This window comes from Nematolebias whitei, chromosome 17, assembly GCF_014905685.2.
Source record: "Nematolebias whitei isolate Nwh7 chromosome 17, NemWhi1, whole genome shotgun sequence".
Lineage (NCBI taxonomy): Eukaryota > Metazoa > Chordata > Actinopteri > Cyprinodontiformes > Rivulidae > Nematolebias > Nematolebias whitei.
Genome location: NC_056514.1, coordinates 3,195,356 through 3,213,387, shown reverse-complemented (window position 1 = coordinate 3,213,387; position 18,032 = coordinate 3,195,356). Strand labels below are relative to the sequence as shown.

Here is an 18,032-nt window from a genome sequence, read left to right as displayed (position 1 = left end):
CCCCCCCCCAGGGTCAGGAATAAACTAAACACTTGTAGAAAATAAAGTGTATAAATGTCTCCATTGTTGTTTCTGTATTGTAAGACACAAAATGCTAATGGGCATGTGTGAAATGGGTTGCTGTGATTGTTTCCACATGGTCCAAACCTTTTCTTCATGGAGACGACACAAATGGAAGTTTAAGAGTTGTTTTTCTCAGTAAAAGCTACATTTAAATGTAGGTGAGAAACACAAACACGGCAGAAAATGTTAGTTTAAAAAAACAAAAACCAAACAGGAGTCTTGTGAATGGGGCTTAGTTTGAAATGAGTCCATCAACTAGAAAGCGCTGCAAATAAAACGTTCATGCCAGCAGTGTGTTAAACAGAGTCGATGTAACGTCCTGCCCGTTTTCTGCTGCTTGCTTTGACAGCCCAGCTCAGCAACTTGTCTTCGCTGCCTCCAGCTGAGCGTACCCAGCGTGAGACCACCCTGCAGAGCAAACGAGCCACAGTGGAGGCCTGGCTCACCAGAGAGGCCAGCACACTACAGAAATTCAGGCTTGTAAGATGACCCAGATCTAATCATTTACTTTATTGCTTTCCAACTGCTTATCACGAGTCAAGAAGATGGGTCTATATCTACACCAACAATGTGTTCTACTCCTGCTCAGACATTGCATTCATTTGTATTTTGACTGATTCAGTTATAAGCACACGACTTTACAAGTGTTCAGACCTGGTATTTAACCCTCTAAAGGTACTATTACTTTATGGTAATTATGTAACTGTGTCTTGGAGGAAAAGATGATCCCCTTATGAAACTGCTTGTACTGGTAATACTATTAAGATTTTTGTCAACAATAAACTAGTGAATCTTTTAAAGCTCTCATCCTGAAAGGAATACATAAAATTTTAATGATTTATTTTATTTTATCCCCTTAAGTTCAAGTAGGTTTATAGTCATTTCACCACATGGTACATGAGGTGGAACGAAATTATGTACACAGGGTCTCAATCCAACAATAGCAAAAATATCATGTCAAAAGAAACTGTGCACAAGGAGATATATATATATATATATATATATATATATATGTATATGTATGTATATATATATATGTATATGTATGTATATATATATATGTATATGTATATGTATGTATATATATATATATATGTATATGTATGTATATATATATATATATATGTATATATAATATAATATATAATATATATATATTTTTTTTTCCCATTATCACATTTTTGACCTTCAAACGGAGGTCAAAAGCTTGTTAGGAATTTTTTTGTCTCCAAACCGTATGTATCATTTTTCACCACTTTTTATTGTCTGTCCAAACAGGTCTCACTTGTAAATGAGTCTTCAAGGCTCAATGTGATTTATCTGTTTAAATAAAGGTTGAATGAAAAAACATACACCAAGATATACGCTAAACGAACGGCAAACATTACACTAAAAGATCGAAGATGTACTCTAAACACTAATAATGCAGAACACTACAGTGTAACATCAGCAACCCGAGCATGAGTCTGTGTGAGCAGATGAGTACAAATGAATGAATGAATTCAACTCAGTTTATTTATTTAGCTCCAAATCACAACAAAGTTGTCTCAGGGACTTTACAGGAACATTCATATAAAAGACAATTAGTAAAGTTCTCTATTTAAGGAATCCAGCAGACAAGATGAATCTTGGCTTCGTTGCAGTCTCCCATCCTGAGCAAGCACAGTGGAGACAGTGGAAAGAAAAACTCCCTTTAACAGGAAGAAACCTCCAGCAGAACCAGCTCAGGACAAGAGACCATCTGCTTTGACCGGCTGGTTGAGAGGACAGGAAGGAGAGACAGACGAACACAGAATGGTAGGTCCAGGTATAGGTCCAGGTCCAGGTATAGGTCCAGGTATAGGTCCAGGTCCAGATATAGGTCCAGGTCCAGATATAGGTCCAGGTCCAGGTCCAGGTATAGGTCCAGGTATAGGTCCAGGTCCAGGTGTACCTGAAAGACAAAAAAACACATGTTAAGGATATAAAAAATAATTACAAATACAAAACAGGTTGAGCAGAGTAAGTAAAGACAGTAGCAGAGTGAAAAGTGTGGTCAGTTTGTCCTCCAGCAGTCTAAGTCTATAGCAGCAGAACTAAGGGACAGCTCAGGAAACCCAAGCCAACCCTAACTATAGGATTTATCAAAAAGGAAGGTCTTAAGTCTAGTTTTAAAACTGGACATTGTGTCAGCCTCACGGACAGAGATTGGAAGTTGGTTCCACAAGAGAGGAGCCTGAGAACTGAAAGATCTGCCTCCCATTCTGCTTTTGGAAACTCTAGGAACCACAAGTAAACCTGCAGCCTGAGAGTGAAGTGCTCTGTTAGAAAAATATGGAACAATAAAATCTGTAATATAAGATGGAGCTAGGTTGTTGAGAGCTTTGTAGGTTAGAAGTAAGATTTTGAATTCTATTCTGGATTTGACAGGGAGCCAATGGAGAGAAGCTAAAACTGGAGAGATATGATCTCTCCTACTAGGGCTGCAACTAACTATTATTTTAATAATGGATTAATCTGGCGATTTAAAAAAAATAATAATAATTTTTGATTAATTGATGAATCCACAAAAAAAAAAAAAACGTTTTAATTTCCACCTCTTTATTCCAAAATTGAACATTTGACTGACATAGCAAATTGCAAAAAAAATAAAATAAATAACAGGTTGCTACTGTTATTCAGTAGGTCATCACAGGTCATCTACTGTACGACTATTCTGTTAGTAAAATATTGAATAATAAAAAAAAAATTAAAAGTTTGTCAAATAGCTTCAATAAAAAAATAAATGTACACCAAAATATATACAAATGTATGCTTTATACCTGCACAATATGCAGCTACTTTGTAAAATGTGTCCTTGAGGGAAGAGTGTAATCTGGATTAACCTGGATTAAAGGTGTGGATTATTGTAGTGAAGCCTTCGTCTTCAACCATGGACAGAGGCCTCATGTCAGTGACGATCATGTTCAGGATGTTTCAGTGAAGACAGCTGCTGCTGTGGTGTCCATGATGTCTGTCCATCATGAAGGATGTTGTTGTTTGTTGTTGTTTTCTGGAATGAGACAGTAAATATGTATTATAGCATAATTTACAGCAACTCAAGAAATGCCTTGTTTCACTTACAGCGTTAGGTTCAGGCAAAAGTAGCTAAAAGAGCAATTAAACACATACACACACACACACACACACACACAATACTTAATTACACACATTTGAGTAGATGTAATAAATTACTTTAATTCCTGTTTAAATGCAATTCATCCTGCCATACCTGCAGTGTCTTCAGACTTTGGCAGCAAATTAAAAGTTGAAGCTTAATCATTAAATTATTATCTTTGTGTTAGATTTATTTATAAATCACATTTAAACACTGCTTGTACCAGTTAAATTAAATAAAAACACACGTTCTGTATCACCGTCATGAATCAGACAAACGAGCAGCAGCTTCAGCTGCTGAGAGTCTGACGTTACGTTTTCTCTCTTGGAAACAGAACAAATGCAGGATATTGTAGAGACTCACTGCTGCTGAGCTCCTTCATCCACACCGCGGTGAAGTTAGATTAACGACTCCGACGTGTTTACGTTTCATCACCACTGTTCTCCCGTGTCGTGCCATCACTTTTGCAAAGCTTGCTTGTTACGGATTTTTTATCTTTGTGAAGCATCAAGAGCTCCCACCTGTGGAGGACTTGGGTCGAGCCGTTTTCTCCTCGTCGCTCATTTGTAAAATTTACTTAATTTCCTTTGAAAACAGCCTCAGCTCTGCGTCGTCATTGATCTTCCCTCAGAAATAAATTGATTTGTTGTTCAGTCGTTTGACCGAGTGGTCACGAAAACCACAAGTCATCCTTCAATTGATTACTGAACTAAAAGCTAGCTTACTTTTTTATGAATCCACAGTTTTGACAATGCTGTAGTGCTTGTGGGGATAGTGTGAATGACTAGTTGGTTTCCACCGCTGTATACTGCAACATGTCTGCAGCATCTACACATGGTGGGTAACTTCCATCCAATATGTAGGATGTTCCCAAGCACAGTGTCTCATCTTACCCGTTTCAGCTTGACTCTTTGTTTTGTTGCTGCTTGTTGTTGGCGTGAGTTTGGCTCACAGATATCGGTCTTGTGTTGCGGCTGCTTGCAGGACCTGTCAGAACAGCACCAAAAGACTTTGGGTCTGCTGAGGAAACAGCAGACTCTCATACTGGATGAGGAGCTCATTCAGTGGAAAAGGAGACAACAGCTGGCTGGCATTGGAGGTCCACATGAGGGGGGGCTGGATGTCCTCCAGTCCTGGTATTTTCTGCATACATTCTTTCATCTTTTAAATTATTATTATTTTTTACCTATTCAGTTAGGGTTTTTTATCTCTTTTTTTATTAATTTGTCCTCAGGTGTGAGAAACTGGCTGACCTGATTTGGCAGAACCGGCAGCAAATACGGCGCTGTGAGCACCTGACCCAGCAGCTTCCCCTGCCGGGCCCGATGGAAGAACTGCTGAACAAACTCAATGCTGATATTACTGACATCATCTCCGCTCTGGTCACCAGGTGGAAAAATCATTTAACCTACCTGATCCCTGGTTGTCTTTTTTTACTTTTTACTTTGTCACTAAGATCTAGAATGCTGGAAATGCATAAAAAATACAATAATATAGACGACTACTGAAGCCATCCAACTGTCTCCGTTTTCAGCAAAATACACACAAATACATGTCAAACTGACTTTTATTCTAAGCCAACATGAATAACTGTTTTTCATGAAAAGCCAAACTCTGTTTATGTCTTCTTTAAAAAAAACTGTTTTTCTTTTGAAAAAACAAACAATAAAACAGGAATATTAACTTTTTTTCAAGACACCTTTTTAGAAGTCAGAACAAAGTTTGCCAGTTAGACTAAAAGTAAAATGTGTAATATTTATTTCTCTGACACCAGATTTTGTACATTTAAATAAAAAAATCCCCCAATGGAAACCAAACATTCACATTGAAACAAACAAAGAATTACCATAAAGATCAGTGTGAATGCTGAGTGCTCACTGACTTGGCTGCAATTCCTTTGAGAATTAAACAAGCAAGTTAGAAGCTTACTGCTAAAATCAGCTAAACCATAGCTAAAAGCAGAAGTTAGCACAAACAGATTGGCCAAGCTGCACTGCAGATGATCTGAACCATCTCTTGAAGTCTACAGCCGCTTCCTTTGATCGCTCAGTTCTGTGCAGTGTGTGTCACATCATATTCATAACATAAATGTGGTCAAAAACTAATCTAGACAAGTCCTCTGGATGTTTTATTTTTGGAAACATTTCTTCTTTCATCCAAAGGACTTCATCAGTCCGAGGAGCCACAACAAACTCAGTCTTATAAATGGCACCTTCACATATGTGGGCGGCTGTGGCTGAGTGGTTAGAGCAGTCGTCCGCCAATACAAGAGTTGGGGGTTCGAATCCACCAGCAGTCACATGCTGAAGTGTCCCTGGGCAAGACACTGAACCCCTCATAGCCTCTGATGTGTGTCCCATCAGTGTATGAATGTGATAAAGTTCTGATAAGTCTCTTTAGAATGATTTGTTCACTTAGCTTTGTAGAGATCTAGTATAGAGCTGTATGAATGGGTGAATGAGTTACAGATTGTTGTAAAGAGCTTTGAGTATCTTGAAATAAGATGGAAAGGTTCTGTATTAGTACAGTCCATTTACATAGTGGGCCAACCAGTTTGATGGTGCTCCAATGGTTTCTGGAGTCCACCCTCTCCCCCGCCGACTCGTTTGAAGCAGCCATGGCCAAAGTGGTTTAAAACATCCTAATTCATGCTTAATAATCCAGGTAGAAAAAGCCAACAAACTCTGACTGATGAAGTCTTTTGGATGAAAGACAAAATGTTTCAACAAAATGAAACCGTCCAGAGAACCTGACTGAACTTTGTTGGAGTTTTCTACCTGGATTACTGAGCATGAATCAGGATAATCTGGACTACCACAAAAAAGTTCAATCATGTCATCTGGACAGTTTCTAAACGTTTTCTTCCAAAACAGAAACTGTCCAGATGACATCTAAAAAAGTTAAATCTGGTCCTCTGGACATTCAAAAAAACAAAACAAAGCAAATCAACAACAAAATGTAGAAACGTTTCGTCTCTCATCCGAGAGACTTCCTCAGTCTGAGGAGCTGTATTCAGCTCCTCATTTGGAGCACAAGTTAGGAGTCATCAGGACTCTGTACCACAGAGCAGACAGCGTCCCCACTAGCTCAGGAGCCAGGCAGAAGGAGAAATCCCACACAAGACAGGCTCTAGAGCAATGTGGATATCCTAACTGGGCCTTCCTGAAAGCAGAGAAGAAACCCAAACAGGACTCCAGTCAGCCATCAGGTGAAAAGGAGGAACCCAGACCCAGACCAGTGGTCATTCCATATGTTGAGGGAGTATCAGAGAAACTGAGACGTTTATTTTCTAAACATAACGTCCCAGTGGCTTTTAAACCCCAAAATACATTACGGCAAAGACTGGTTCATCCCAAAGATCCAGTCCCCCGGCACAAACAGAGTAATGTTGTGTATGCTGTTCAGTGTCAGGAGGGTGATCAGTCTTACATCGGGGAAGCAAAACAGCCACTGGCCAAAAGGATGGACCAGCACAGAAGATCAACATCATCAGGCCAGGACTCTGCGGTCTACACTCATCTCCAGGCCAGCGGTCACTCTTTCAGGGATGAAGATGTTCACATCCTGGACAGAGAGGAACGATGGTTTGAGAGAGGAGTAAAGGAGGCCATCTTTGTGAAAAGAAATCGTCCATCGTTAAACAGGGGTGGAGGCCTCCAGGTTCAACTGTCCCCCTCTTACAATGCTGTGATTGCTAGTATCACTCAGCCCTCTGTGAACAGTAAACAGCCATCAGTGTGCTAATGATCCATTGTTATGCTGATGGTCCTTCTTGAGCATGTGATCAGCTGGTTTTGGTTGTCAGCAGCAAAACTGGTTGATCCACCCTGAGAAGGTGCTATTTAAGAGACTGAGCTGAATACAGCTCCTCAGACTGAGGAAGTCTCTCGGATGAGAGACGAAACGTTTCTACATTTTGTTGTTGATTTGCTTTGTTTTGTTTTTTTGAATGTCCAGAGGACCAGATTTAACTTTTTTTAGATTTTTCTACCTGGATTATTGAGCATGCATCAGGATGTCCAGATGACATGATTGAACTTTTTTGTGATTTATTGACCTGGATGAGTGAGTACTTACTCATAATCTAGACTAGTTTCACTTTGTATTTGTTGCTTTGCTGCCTCCACTGGGAGGTGCCTGACTTTTTTCTTCTTTTCTTTGTGTGTGCATTCAAAGCATGTCTATGAGATTATAGTCTTCTTTTTCCAAGCACACTAAGATCAATTAGGCTGACTGTTACCTAATATGTTTCGGCTTTCTCCTTCTTTTTCAGCACCTTCATAATTGAAAAGCAGCCCCCCCAGGTGTTGAAGACCCAGACCAAGTTTGCGGCCACAGTCCGTCTTCTGGTGGGCGGGAAACTCAACGTCCACATGAACCCACCGCAGGTCAAGGCAGTCATTGTTAGCGAGCAGCAGGCCAAAGCTTTGCTGAAGAATGAAAGTACACACAGGTGAGCGCAGCACAAGCTAATGAAAAGCTGTATCAGACACTTTTTGATGATTTATTTTGTGTGATTCACCACCTTTAACTGGATCACAGTGACACATTGTAACAAACAGTTTAGCCCATATTTTATGTGAATACACTTTTTACTGCTCTTACAGATTATAATACTGCTGGCATGTTTACTGAAGAGGGGGAGGAGATTTTCAGCGCAGGGATTTTTACCAGAACGTTTAGCTTCTTGTCTCGTTATCATGCATGCAGCATTCTGCCATCTTTTGAACACGTTCATCAGCTGGGTTCATATTTTTACAAACTTTAAACTTTAGTTCTGTTTTGGTCCCAAAAGAAGTAAAAAAAAAAAAATTTCAATATTTTTGTCTGTCATTTCAGAAAGTGAAACTCATTGATTACACTGATTTATTACACAGAGTGAAATATTTCAAGACTTTATTTCTTGTAATTTTGATGATTATGGCTTGCAAATAATAAAAAAATTTATTCAGTGTCCATCTGTATTGAATAAAACTTTTTCACAATATTCTATTTTTTTAGATGCACCTGTATATGTAAGCCTTATGAGTTGGATAACGTAAGAAATAGACAACATGCTGACTTCTATTTTGGCGTGTGGCTACATCTAGCCATAAAAATGTGCCAAAATTGGGTGCCCATGTCCAAATCCAAGATGGCCACCATCAGTGGCAGTTTGAGGAAACTATGCTTTTTAGCTTTTATATTGCCTAAAAGTGTAGTTTCCTCAAATGACTGAGGTGATGAAGATTTATCTATGGTGGCCATGGCCACCACTGGCCACCCCCTGGCTCCACCCATTGTGCCTTGTGGTGGATAAAATTGCTCCCTTCGCTCGCCAGGACCTGTCACTATGCGCTGCCTTGGACAAGCAAAGCAAAAAAATAACAACAAAAACAACTTCTAATTCTTCTACACAGTGTAACTCCTACCCATTTGAATATCTTTGGTATATTATATACAATATATATTTTGGTTTGTGCCTCGAGTACCCAGACTCAAATGCTTTGGGCAGAATGGATCAGATCTCGAGGATTTTACTCAGTCACGTTCCATCGGTGTGGTCATGTAGTTTGGACATTTCTGAACCGAGTGGACCAACACAGACTCTAGGTAGATGTCATTAAGTTCTGCCTGTCCCCAAAACAACTGTGTGTTTATCTGAATTTGCCTGGAGAACGTGATCTGACGCTCACCACCCCCTCCCCGAGGAATTTCCAACTGATAACCAGATGAAACCAGCTGAATAAACTTTGTGTCATCATTTCAGGACTCTTGGATTCTCATAGATGTTATTCTTGGCCATCCTCGAGAATGTTTATGGATCTCACCGGAGGACATTGACTGATTATCCCATCCTTATCATAACTCTTACAGTGCCCTCGAGAGCGTCCATGGACATCACTCACTGCTCTTGTTGTCTCCCTCTGCAGAATGTTTACGTCACTATGTGCTTGTTTGTGTGAGGTGTTTTTTAATATCAAGAGTTTTTCTTCTCGGGCAAGAAGAAAAAGTCTGATAGGAATTTTGCCTCCAATTCCTACGTGTGTCCAGTTTATCACTTTTATTGTCTGTGCAAACAGGTCTCACTTGTAAATGAGTCTTTGAGGCTCAATGTGACTTATCTGTCTAAATAAAGGTTGAATGAATGAATCTTGCACCAAAAACATTTAGGTTTACTGGCATTTTCACTCACCTTGAAAACTATAAACATTCATTCTTCAAATCCCTTGGCGACAGGGGGCTTGGCGTACCGCTTGCTTTGGATTGGTGCTGTATAAATAATGTTTTGTTATCTTTCTGTCTCAACAGTGAAAGCAGTGGGGAAATCCTAAACAACAACTGTGTTATGGAGTATCATCAAGCCACTGGTACCCTCAGTGCACATTTTAGAAACATGGTAAACTGATTATATTTGAAGATTGTAAATATTGCTCCATGCTTGTAAGACCTACTAACATTTCAGCTTCTTAGCTGTAATGTCTCATTAGATTAAAATTTAGAGTGTATGTGTTCTTACGTTTTTGTGAAAGTTAAATGTATGCAAGTCTATGTGAATGGTCAACATTTCAGCTTTTCTTTCTAAAAACTTATCACCTTATTTAATTTTAAAGTTTTTACCAAAGAAAGGAAAATTGCAATAATTTATTTGTTTCACTTTTAAAAACTTATTTTTTTATTGCTTTAGTGTGACTTATTTCTAAGGTTGCGTAACATATTTATTTATGTAAAACTTTGTTTACTGTAATGTAGTTGTATATTTCACTTCTAAAAGTACCACAGATGCCGTCTTTGCTTTGAGGATGCTGATGGAGAAGTACAGTGAGGGTCAGAAAGAACTCCATTGTGTCTTTGTGGATTTAGAAAAAGCATCTGACAGAGTGCCAAGAGAGGAGGTGTGGTGTTACATGAGGAAATCTGGAGTGGCAGAGAAGTATGTTAGACTGGTACAGGACATGTATGAGGACAGCAGGACAGTGGTGAGATGTGCTGTAGGAGTGACCGATAGCTTCAAGGTGGAGGTGGGAGTGCATCAAGGGTCGGCTCTGAGCCCCTTCTTGTTTACTCTGGTGATGGACTGACTAACAGATGAGGTCAGGCAAGAATCCCCATGGACTATGATGTTTACAGATGACATTGTGATCTGTGGTGAGAACAGGGAACAGGTGGAAGAGAACTTGGAGAGGTGGAGGTATGCACTTGAAAGAAGAGGAATGAAAGTCAGCCGTAGTAAGACAGAGTCCATGTGTGAATGAGAGGGAGGAGGTGGAACAGTGAGGCTACAAGGAGCAGAGGTCACAAAGGTGCAGGACTTCAAGGACTTGGGGTCCACTGTCCAGGAAAATAGGGAGTGTTAGAAATAAGTGAAAAAGAGAGTCCAGGCAGGATGGAGTGGATGGAGAAAAGTTTCAGGAGTGATTCAGGAAAAGTTTACAGGACAGTGGTGAGACCAGCTATGTTGTATGGTCTGGAGACAGAGACGTGGACAAAAAGACAGACAGAACTGGAAGTGTCAGAAATCAAGATGTTGAGGTTCTCCTTAGGAGTGACAAGGATGGAGAAGATTAGGAATGAGATCATCAGAGGTACAGCACAGGTTGAACAACTGGGAGATAAAGTTAGAGAGGACACACTGAGATGGTTTGGACATGTCCAGAGGAGGGACAGTGGTTTGGACATGTCCAGAGGAGGGACAGTGGTTTGGACATGTCCAGAGGAGGGACAGTGGTTTGGACACGTCCAGAGGAGGGACAGTGGTTTGGACATGTCCAGAGGAGGGACAGTGGGTATATTGGTAGAAGGATGTTTGTATTTTTCCTGGCAGCTGCATTTCTAAGAGGAGATCTATGGATGCAGTTAGAGAGGACATGGAGGTAGTTGGAATGAGGACAGAGGATGCAGAGGACAGAGGTGGAGGAGGATGACTCACTGTGGCGACCCTGAAGAGAGAAAAGCTGAAAGAAGAAGATTTCACTTCTGTTTATTTGTTTACAGTCACTGAAGCGAATCAAGCGCTCCGATCGTCGAGGTGCGGAGTCGGTGACGGAGGAAAAGTTCACAATTCTGTTTGAGTCACAGTTCAGTGTTGGTGGAAACGAGCTGGTCTTCCATGTCAAGGTTATACAGACGAGATGTTGTTTTTTGTAGCATTGTTGCTTTAAATGGTGTTGATAGTGGAATGGATTTGAACGATTTCGGTTTGGCATCTAATACTATTCTCGTTTTGCCTGTGACCTGCAGACACTATCTTTACCTGTAGTCGTGATTGTTCATGGCAGTCAGGACAACAACGCCACAGCAACAGTGTTGTGGGACAATGCCTTTGCTGAGCCGGTAAGACAATTTGTTTATAAAGGTCTGAATTTTACAATCTCCTCATACAGCAACAGTATTTTACAGCTGAATTAAGGCTGTCCAATAAAATACTTTTTACAAACCGTAGAATACTATCTGACCGAGAACGAATCATCAAATTTAAACGTGATTTGATCCACATGTCGGGCTGTTGTAAACAAATATTTTAGTAATCCAGTAATCTATAGATTATTCTGGCCATTAATCGGGTAATCGAAAACAAAATTTGTCAGGTTCTGCAGTAACTACCGTACTCATTTTATGAGTAATACAAATACATGAAAAATAAACAACCTGTTTAATTCCTCTTTTTAAAATATTTTATTGCTTAAGTTGAATTATTTTTAAACATCACATAAAAATTTAAATTCTGTGAAATAATTTTTATGGATTGGAAAACTGAATGGAATTGACAAAGTAGGATCTGGAAGGAAGGACATGATTTGTATTGAAGGTGGAGATGATCTTCTGGATCCTTCATCTTCCACCAGGACAGCAGCTGCACGTCTGTGATGATCACATTTAAAACTCAGCTGCTGCTCAACCAACATCCTGGAGCTCTTTGGACGAAGCTGTCCAACATATGACTGACATTTACTGAGCAGAAGAAGAAGAAAATTATTTGTTTGTAATGCCTTAATACATTTTCAAGTGTACTTCACTGGATATTATAAAATTATGTAATATTGTCAAGTAATCTACACTTTCTGATGACCTGCTGCGATCAAAGTAACATTAGTGTCACTTGTATTTGATTTATGCATTTTAAGCTTTTATTTATGTGTGAGGTTTGAGGATGATTTAATTAAAACCCTCTGTCACTGAATTATTTTTAACCATCACATAAAAATCTAAATGCTGTAAATAATGTTTATGGATTGTAAACCTGAATGTTATCTTTATGTTATAAACTGAGTAATGTACAGTTTGAGTTTGTACATGGAGTTCTGCAGACTGTTTTATTATTTAGTTTGATTGCTGAGCTATAAACAAATATAACAGAAGTAATAAATGCAGATTAATCACAGTTTTCAGTCATAAACAGCGACAAGAAGAAAAAACTACTAACTCATGTAAAAACATTTACACTTGAAATATTCACTAAGTATTAAAGTCAGGATGGAAGTTCATCAATAAATAAATGTTTCAGTCTGTTGCTGCTTTCATCTTTAACAAAGTTGCATCAAGTCGTGCACAGTTTGTTTTTCTCACACAGCGTACAGACTCTGCCAGGAAGCCACTATGATTAGTCAGTAGATTTAATGTTAGTAAAATATGCCTCATTTTACATCTATAGCATGACAGATGATCACACATGTAGTTTAATGTATTTTGCACAGAGAACATGATCCCTGTTGCAGCTGAGGACGAGTTTGATGCTACAGCGGCTGTTTTCTCCTCAGACGCTGCAACATGGACGACGTGCTGTTGTGGATACTCCAGTTCTGTTTGCACTGGAAGCATTGGGCTGTGTCGTCGTTTCTGTTGAGCCTAAAATGTTCCCAGACTTTTGACAGTTCTTGTTGTTTTCTGAGCTCTTCGGATGTTTCCTCCATAGCTACAAACTTAGCACATGCATGTTAGCAGAAGTGCTAGCGTTGTGCAACACGAAAACCCTCCAGCTAGACCACAGTGCTCTGAACAGTTTAACGAAGCTTCCAGGAAGATAAATTTGCCTCGAGGATTTTTTGTAATGATTCGAGGAATCGTTTCAGCCCTATCCACGTGCAAAACAGTGTTGGTAATACAAAAGTTTTGGTTTACAAATAGCTAGAGCATCTAGACCAAGCAACAGAGTGGTGGTATCACACGTGACGTGATGGTGTTTTCAGGTAGTTGCTGGAGCATCCAACAGTCAGTCGAAACGGTGATTGTCAGACCTCTGCAGACAGATGTTGGACACATTAGACAGCATTACAAGCACTTGATGGAGTTTGGTAGGGGTCACATTGTGGGTTTGAATGAGGCCAAAGGTTTCTTGGTGTACAGTTGACCAACAACAGATGTCGGTGTCTAATGTTTGAACCAGTGGGTAGATGAGCCCTTCACATGTTGTGAAGATTCAAGTTAACCACCCCAAGTGAGGATTGTCATAGTTTACACTAAATCTCTCAGACCCTTGTTCCTGTCATCCTAACATTGTTGACAAGTGACGTATTATTTTATGTTCAGCGATGAATCTTGTTTCTTTATGACCACGGATGAACAGTCTCTCCATATGGTGAGAGGGATGAGAGGAACAAGCATGCCAAGTTTTGGAGGGAGACACTGGTGTTACTCCTGACATCATGGATGTCATCACACTTCAATCTCCTCTGCTCAACTGACTAAACTTTTGTCTGGTATTAATACTACTGCCTGCTCCTTGGATCCCATTCCCTCTCCTCTCATCTAAAGCTGTCTCCCCATTGTCTCTTTTCTGATCACAAGAATCCAACTCCTCCCTTACTTCTGGATCTATTACACAGTCTCTTGAGTTGGCAGCTATCACACCAATAATTAAAAAAAAAAAACCTGGGCTTGACCCTGATAACTTCATAAACTTAGGGCCTATATCCAATCTTCCCTTTCTGTAGAAAATTTTAGAGCAAGCCATAGCTGAACAACTTCAGATCCACCTCAAATCCAATAGCTTGTTGGAACCATTCCAGTCCAGTTTTCGTCCAAAACACAGCACCGAAACAGCTCTTCTCAAAGTTACCAACAATCTCTTCTTTTCCTCTGATTCTGGCCAGCTCAGTGTCCTCATCCTCCTGGACCTCACTGCAGTCAGTCCATCCTCCTGTCTCAAGTCCAACCTGAACATCACTGACTCCACTCTGTCCTGGTTTCAGTCCTACATCACATACTGGCAACAGTTTATTCATATCAACTGCTGCTCCTCCTCCATAACCCCTCTATCCCAGGGTGTTCCCCAAGGTTCAGTGCTTTGTCCTCTCCTCTTCATCCTCTACATCCTCCCCCTTGGTAATATCATCCATCGTCATGGCCTCCATTTCCACTGCTACGCTGATGACATACAGATTTACATTTCTACTACATCCATAAACCCCAATATCCACTCCACCCTCACCCATTGCTTAAGTGACATCAAAATCTGGATGAAGCACAATTTTCTCATATTAAATACTGACAAAACTGACATACTCGTCATTGGTCCAAACAGTGTTACCAAGTCCACCCAAAACTTCTGCCTCAACTTTGACAACATCACTCTCACTTCATTCCTGCTCATTTGTAATGTTGATATTCTTCTCGACTCCACTCTTTCATTCAAATCACACAACAAACAGATAATTCAGACGGCATTCTTCCATCTCAAAAAAATAGCACGACTCTGCCCATCACTCACTTTCTCCACTGCTGATTTTGAAGTCCTAATCCAAGCCTTTGTCACATCCAGAATCAACTATTGCAATAGCATTTTGTACGGTACACCATGAAAAACTCTCAACAAACTGCAATACAATAGTCTCTCGTTTATCGCTGGGGATCCGTACCCTGAAGCCCCGCGATAAGTGAAAATCCTCAAAGTAGGAATAGTAAACAAGTAGTAAGTAGCAGTTTATTTTAGTGTGTGTGTGTGCGTGCGTGCGTGCGTGTGTATATGTATATATATATAATCAGTGCCTTGCGAAAGTATTCGGCCCCCTTGAACTTTTCAACCTTTTGCCACATTTCAGGCTTCAAACATAAAGATATAAAATTTTAATTTTTTTGAAGAATCAACAACAAGTGGGACACAATCGTGAAGTGGAATGAAATTTATTGGATGAGTCAAACTTTTTTAACAAATAAACTGAAAAGTGGGGCGTGCAATTGTAGTATGACATATATGGATATATTCATACAATTTTTCACGAGTTCTTCATTTTTCTGACTGTGTAAATACCGTGCATTGAATTTAACAGAAATGCGAACGAGAGACGTTATTATCTTTGACCCATCAAATGAATGCGGTCATTTATTTTCAGAATCAAAGTTTAACATCAAACATTTACATTAATTTGGCAAAATATGAAAATAATAACAGACAAGTTTCACAGATAATGGACATCAATCACACGGCGGTGATCGAGGACTTTGCTTCAGATATTTCTAAGATATCTGTTATGATCTTAGGAGAAAGGAGAGTTTAAGATGGAAATGGAGATTTATCTTACAGAGAGATGTGTGAGGGAATTAATCTGTTTGACCAGAAACGTGCACGCTCCTTCAGATCTCAGCTTGCCCACGGTACACTTGGTCGAAAATAGAACCTTCTACCTGGTTGATGATAAAATCAGCGTCGGCGTAGGGTTCCTTTCTGACTCTTTCAGCGTCTCCGTGAGAACTGCCAAACCCTTAGAGAGTCGTACGAGGTTATCCAAACAGAAGTTATAATCCCAAAACGTCTCTGGATCATCTTGAATGCGTTTGCATCCAAGAACTCTGAACTCCTTTCATCTCTTTAGCTCTTACACTCTAGCTCTTTAACTCCATCACTCTTCAGCACTCTAGCACTCTCAGAGCTCTGCAGCATCAGACTCTCTAAGAACCGGGAAGTTGCCACATTTTAAATGAGTTGACTTCCGGGTCAATTTAGAGCTTTCTGATTCGTGGATGGACCAGAATAGAGGTGTGGTTTGTGATGTAAGATGTTATCAAATTCAAGGTCAGAGAATGAGATTGTTTAACAACAGACAGAGAGATTATTGCAGAAAACCAGACTTCGTGGAGTCAAACTCTGCTGTATCTTCTGTAAAGATTAAACATGACATTTCTTCTCGGTAAACATTTTAGTTGACCGAAGCCTGAACTTTAACATACTTACAAAACTTGCTCATTGCAGACAGAAAAATCAAGAAATGCATATTAACCTGATTTCTTCTTTGAATGAGGAATAAAAATCATTACTTACTGTTTATGTAAAATAAAAATGAGTAGTTCTCTTCAACCTGTAAGCATTGAGTGAACTAACACAATTTGATTATCAAACATTTGTAAAACAGTAATGATCATAGAGAATTGTCTTTTCTGCTTGATTAATTCAAGAAAGAAAGTCTCCAGATGGTTCGAACTGTATTTCTGGATGCAGATCAATGAAATAACAGTCTCTGTCCATCTGATCAGATTTGAGGTCAGATCAGGTTCACTACACAATATTATTCGGCCCCCTTGTGTTAATACTTTGTAGCGCCGCCTTTTGCTGCAGTTCCAGCTGCAAGTCTCTTGGGGTATGTCTCTATCAGGGTTGAACATGGAGACACTGAAGTTCTGCCCATTCTTCCTGCAGAACAGCTGGAGCTCAGTGAGGTTGAATGGAGAGCGTTTGTGAACAGCAGTCTTCAGTTCTTTCCACAGATTCTTGATTGGATTCAGGTCTGGACTTTGACTTGGCCATTCCAACACCTGGATACGTTTATTTTTGAACCATTCCATTGTAGATGTGTCTTTATGTTTTGGATCATTGTCTTGTTGGAAGATAAATCTCCGTCCCAGTCTCAGGTCTCTTGCAGACTCAAACAGGTTTTCTTCCATAATGGTCCTGTATTTGGCCCCATCCATCTTCCCATCAAGTCTGACCATCTTCCCTGTCCCTGCTTACGAAAGGCAGGCCCAAACCATGATGCTGCCACCACCATGTTTGACAGTGGGGATGGTGTGTTCAGGGTGTGTTGCTTTTACCCCAAACATATCGTTTTGCATTGTGGCCAAACAGTTGGATTTTGGTTTCATCTGACCAGAGCACCTTCTTCCAAAAAAGTTGGGACACTAAACAAATTGTGAATAAAAACTGAATGCAATGATGTGGAGATGGCAAATGTCAATATTTTATTCGTAATATAACATAGATGACAGATCAAAAGTTTAATCTGAGTAAATTTAACATTTTAAAGGAAAAATATGTTGATTCAAAATTTCACAGTGTCAACAAATACCAAAAAAGTTGGGACAAGTAGCAATAAGTGGCTGGAAAAAGGAAATTGAGCATATAACGAACAGCTGGAAGACCAATTAACACTAATTAGGTCAATTGACAACATGATTGGATATAAAAAGAGCTTCTCAGAGTGTCAGTGTCTCTCAGAAGCCAAGATGGTAAGAGGATCACCAATTCCACCATTGTTGCGCAGAAAGATAGTGCAGCAATACCAGAATGGTGTTACCCAGCGGAAAATAGCAAAGACTTTTAAGTTATCATCATCAACCATGCATAACATCATCAAAAGATTCAGAGAATCTGGAACAATCGCTGTGCGTAAGGGTCAAGGCCGTAAAACTCTACTAGATGCTCGTGATATCCGGGCCCTTAAACATCACTGCACCTCAAACAGGAATGCCACTGTCAAGGAAATAACAGAATGGGCTCAGGAATACTTCCAGAAAGCATCGTCATTGGACACAATCCACCGTGCCATCCGCTGTTGCCAGCTGAAACTCTACAGTGCAAAGAGGAAGCCATTTCTAAGCAAGCTCCACAAGCTCAGACGTTTGCACTGGGCCAGGGGTCATTTAA

At 39.9% G+C, this 18,032-nt stretch overlaps 1 protein-coding gene across 1 annotated transcript in view; it reads left to right on the top strand.

Annotated features, from left to right (window-relative positions):
- Positions 1-18,032, top strand: part of LOC119424214 (signal transducer and activator of transcription 5B) — a gene marked incomplete at its 3' end in the record, with an annotated part of 61,944 nt that overhangs the window by 35,245 nt on the left and 8,667 nt on the right. The window contains 7 exon segments of the mRNA XM_037691693.1: positions 413-543; positions 4,184-4,335; positions 4,434-4,589; positions 7,473-7,652; positions 9,491-9,578; positions 11,174-11,296; positions 11,420-11,512. Coding sequence (XP_037547621.1) covers positions 413-543; positions 4,184-4,335; positions 4,434-4,589; positions 7,473-7,652; positions 9,491-9,578; positions 11,174-11,296; positions 11,420-11,512 — 923 coding nt within the window.